The sequence below is a fragment of the Octopus bimaculoides genome, chromosome 2 (genome assembly GCF_046866305.1).
Source record: "Octopus bimaculoides isolate indiv1 chromosome 2, ASM4686630v1, whole genome shotgun sequence".
NCBI classification, from domain to species: domain Eukaryota; kingdom Metazoa; phylum Mollusca; class Cephalopoda; order Octopoda; family Octopodidae; genus Octopus; species Octopus bimaculoides.
Genome location: NC_142929.1, coordinates 108,819,245 through 108,824,244, shown reverse-complemented (window position 1 = coordinate 108,824,244; position 5,000 = coordinate 108,819,245). Strand labels below are relative to the sequence as shown.

General features: G+C 37.7%; 1 protein-coding gene across 12 annotated transcripts in view; it reads right to left on the bottom strand.

The window, feature by feature from the left end:
* Nucleotides 1-5,000, bottom strand: part of LOC106882671 (inositol 1,4,5-trisphosphate-gated calcium channel ITPR1) — a 312,035-nt gene that overhangs the window by 218,221 nt on the left and 88,814 nt on the right. For all 12 annotated transcript variants that reach the window (XM_089347463.1, XM_089347470.1, XM_089347460.1 and 9 more), the window contains exon 3: nt 1-16. This exon is cut by the window's left edge and continues 97 nt beyond it. In XM_089347463.1, the coding sequence (XP_089203589.1) occupies nt 1-16 (16 nt within the window). The remainder of the gene's footprint in view (nt 17-5,000) is intronic.

Sequence of the window (5,000 nt, the reverse complement as noted above, 5' to 3'; positions counted from 1 at the left end):
ATCTTGAAAAGACAATCTGTAAATAAGAAAAGAAAATAGATATGTTTTAAAAAATTCATTGAGGGTGATTGTGAACAGAACTAGATGCTTATTACTGGCTCACATCTAATAAAGAGTCTGGAAGGTGAATAAAAAAAATTTAGAATATTAGAAAGGAAGGTGCATTAAGAACGTTTAGATGGTGGCAGCAAAATATTAATTATTTCATACAAGTAAAATTCATTATGAAAGAGATAGAATGTGGATACATTTCTAAGCAGGCAGGGATTTTATTTTAGTTTGTGCATGCGTTTATGTGTGAGAGAGATGGAAAGAGGGAGATAGAGATTGTGATTTTAGAAGGTTGTATCATAAAGCATGTAAAAGCATGCACTTGCATCATACAGCATGTAAAAGTACGTACTTTGCAAAACCAGAATCATGGTTTAGCTTCATAACTAAATTTTTTCTAACATCTTAACTACCACATGTGCCACCAGTGGTTCATTACAAATTTCACACAGCACCACCAGTGGTACATTTTCATAATCCGAGAAAATATTTTATTCTGTATCTTTGATATGCTTTTGAGGATATTTAAATAACATGAGTATTAAATATTAAAGTTTAATTATGAAATATTGTCAAAATTTTAAAAAATTTACATTTCCCTGTGATTAAACAGCATGTAATGTAAGCGGAAATAAGTAACATCACCGTTAAGTTCCAGTAACACACCATGATAGTTAACTTATTAATATTAATTACTTTAGAGGGTGGTGAGCTGGCAGAATTGTTAGTATACTGGGTAAGATTCTTAGTTGCATTTCATCTGTCTTTACTTTTTAAAGTTCAAATTCTGCTGAGGTTGACTTGGTCTTTCATCCTTTTGGGGGTCAATAAAATAAGTACTAGTTGAGCACTGGGGCCGATGTAATCGACTTAACCCTTCCCCTGAAATTGCTGGCCTTGTACTAAAATTTGAAACCTATATTAATTACTTTAGAGAGAAGTGACAATGCTGATAATCTTCTAAAATACAGGATAGGGTAATTGAGTGAAGTTAAACTTCAAAAGTTCGGTACCAAGGTCAATGTGTGTAACTTTGAGACGTTCAATATAAAGTAATGATTTAATACTTAAGACACAAGGTCATTTTTTGTAAGGTTGCAATACAACTGATTCAACCAACTGTAGAATTTCAATGCTGTTCATTTTAATGAGCCCAGTGAGATACAAATATCGATAGCAATTATTTCAAGCACATTGTAAAAATAAGAAAAAAGTTCTGATCAAAACAGAGTTACACCCAGATAAAATGATTGTTGCTTACCGGTGAAGATAAGTTTCTGAGATATAATGTTTCAATATAGTATCTCTAATTATTTCAAATAAATTCTGTCTCCTGCACTCTCTCACTCTCTAGAATTTTCTTACAGAACATACTAATTTTAGATAAATAACAGCAAAGAATCAAAGAAAATAATGTAAGGAAAGAGAAGACATACTCATATTGATCCATTCATCAATCCACAGTTTAAGAATATCTGTGTGCATATGTGCATGTGAGTGCATTTTCATGAACACACAAACGCACACAAATTTATACAAGCCAGCCATTCCTAAAATCAGTTCACACAGATACTATAACAAAGATTTGGAGTGGTTCATTCTGTTATACTCGAGTTGAAAATTCTGGTAATGTGCAGTGCTTCTAAGTGTAACACAAATTATATACAGGGGTTGGACAAAATAATGGAAACACCTAGCATCATAGCATCATAATTTTGAAATATCTATAAAATCGTCAAAAGCTTGTTTATTTTTATGTTTTTTGATTTATTATCAATGTTGCTTAATGTTTTGCTAAAGTTACTGTCTCTTTTTGGATATCATCGGAAAAAGGTAATTAAAATTCATTAAAATGACAGATCTATCGGACTTTCAAAGAGGTCAAATTTTGGTGCTTGTGTATGGCAGGCCTTAGAATAGCGAAAGGAGCCAAAATATTTGGTGTATCAAGAAGTACTGCCTCAAAGTAATGACGGCCTTTGAGAAAGAAGGAAAACCTCCTTGTCGAAACAAAACTCTGGAAGAAAACCAAAACTTTCAGATAGTGACTGTCGGAATCTTACGTGAATTGTTAGAAAGGATCACAAAGTACAGCTCTCAAAATTACTGCAGAGAGCTGCACAAAGGCAGAGAGGGGTCGGTTAGGGAAGATGTGTGAAGTGGAGGGGTTGGACTGGAGTCGCCGGAAGGCTCAGAGAATGGTGTATTGGAGAGGTAGGGTGGTGGGGTGGTAGGTGAGGGGAAACGGGAGATGGGTGACAACAGGGCAGGTGTGGGGGAGAGAGCAGATGCATGGTCCACAGAACGTGCTCTGGCAAGGGCGGTGTGGATAGTGGTGAAGGGATAGAATGAAGTGGTGAGCCATGAGTTGAGTCTGAGTCTTCCAGTCATCGTCGTCACTGCAGAGTCTGCGTAGACGGAGGAATTGAGAATAGGGAATGGAGAGCTTGGTATGTTTAGGGTAGGAGGAGGAGAAGTTGAGATATGAGTGTGAGTCTGTGTGTTTGTAGTGGATTGAGGTGGTGAGAGTGGAGTGATGAATGCTGACCGAAATATTGAGAAAGGCAACTGAGGTGTCAGAAATAGTACAGGAGAAGTGGAGGGCAGAATGGAAGGATTTGACAAAAGAGAGGAAAGAGTCTAGATGTTCACGGGAGAGTGAGGTCGCACCGATACAGTCATCAATATAACGACTGTATATTTCAGGAGTGGGACCAGTGAAACTTGAGAATATTTGGGCCTCAACATAGCCAACAAGCAGTTTCGCATATTTGGGGCTCATTCTTGTTACCATGGCTATTCCTGAGGTTTGCTGGTAAAAAAATGAGAGGACAAGTTCAGCCAGATGAAGGAGTGTAGATGTGTCAGGTTGGGGGTTGGGTCAAAGGTCAAGGAAATGTTGGAGTGCATGCAACCCCTTGTGGTGAGGGATCACTGTGTATAAACCCTTGATGTCAAGAGTGAAGAGAAGTTTAGAGGGGGCCAGGAGGGAAGGAGAAAGAGTTGAACAAATGAAGAGCATGGTTGGTGTCATGGATGTGAGAGGGGAGGGAAGCCACTAGGGAGGCAAGGACACGGTCAAGATATCTGGAGATGAATTTGGTGGAGCAGTTGCAGGAGGAGACGATGGGGCAGCCAGGGTTGTTAGATTTATGGATTTTGGAGAGGAAGTAAATTGTGGAAGTGTGAGGGCTGTGGACAATGAATTTAGGGGTGATGAGGAGACGTAAAAGTAAAAATAATAACTTAGTTAATAATAGTATTATTGTTGCTATTATTATTATTATTATTATTATTATTATAATAAGTTATTATTATAATTATTATTAGTGGGTTGACAGAATTGGCAGAGTATTGGACAAGATTTCTTCTGGTATTTCTTCCGGCTCTTTAAATTCTGAGCTCAAATACTGCTGAGGTCAATTTTGGCTTTCACTCATCTTCCTACCTTTGATAAATGTATATAAGTCACTGACTTACATACTTACACCAGTCCCAAATTTCTGACCATGTGTCTATGTTAGAAACAATTATTATTTGTAATATGTTTACAGAACATTTCAACAACATAAAGGAACACCAATCTAAGGAGTGGCTGTGTGGTAAGTAGCTTGCTTACCAACCACATAGTTCCGGGTTCATTCCCACTGCGTGGCATCTTGGGTAAGTGTCTCCTACTATAGCCTCGGGCCGACCAAAGCCTTGTGAGTGGATTTGGTAGACGGAAACTGAAAGAACCTCGTCGTTTATATATGTATATGTATATATATGTATGTGTGTGTTTATGTGTCTGTGTTTGTCCCCCCAGCATCACTTGACAACGGATGGTGGTGTGTTTACGTCCCCGTAACTTAGCGGTTCGGCAAAAGAGACCGATAGAATAAGTACTAGGCTTCCAAAGAATAAGTCCTGGGGTTGCTTTGTTCGACTAAAGGTGGTGCTCCAGCATGGCCGCAGTCAAATGACTGAAACAAGTAAAAGAGTATATTATATGCATATCAACCTTACAGATTGTATTCAAATTTAGAAGTATCAATACTTTTATTATTATATACACAAGGAGGTGCTGAAAAGTTCCTGGTTTTAAAGGTATCATGAAAGGCCTGGTTGGAGGCCCAACCTTCCAAGTTCTTTTACAGGGCTTTGAAAAACTGAAGGACCACTGCAATGAGTGTGTGAATCTGAGGGGGGAATATGTTGAATAAAATCATAATTAACTGATCCTTCTGTATTTTCTTTTACCCGAAGCCAGGAACTTTTCACCAACCTCTTGTGTGTGTGTGTGTGTGTGTGTGTGTGTGTGTGTGTGTGTGTGTGTGTGTGTGTGTGTGTGTGTGTGTGTGTGTGTGTGAGTGAGTGAGTGAGTGAGTGAGTGAGTGAGTGAGTGAGTGAGTGAGAGAGAGAGAGAGAGAGAGAGAGAGTGTGTGTATGTGTGTGTGTGTGTGTGCATGTGTGTGTGTGTGTGTGTATTACCTTTTGTGATATCAGCCAGTTTATGAACTTGATCCTTCTTAGAAAAACTATGTCAATATGAAATATTTAGTAAATGCCATAGACTATAGCTCCCAGTTGTCTGGTTATGGTTCTCATTTTTAGGCAATCACTTTACTTTTATGTTATCAATGCCCTTGAGAAATGCATAAATCTGAAGACTTGGCAGAAATTTATATCAGACATATTTAGAAGCCACAAGACGACTTTTATAGAAGAAAAATGACAATTTTTTTCAATGAAATAATATTCCTTTTTTTAAAAAAGAAAATAGTAACTAAATGTTAAACTAATTTAATAGAAATGAAATCTACTGTAATGATACAGACAAACATACACACAAGCATATATGCATGCATGCACACACACACACCATCATCACCATCATCCTCATTTAATGTTTGTTTTCCATGCTGGCATGTGTTGGACAGTTTGACAGGAACTAGCTGGCTGGGATT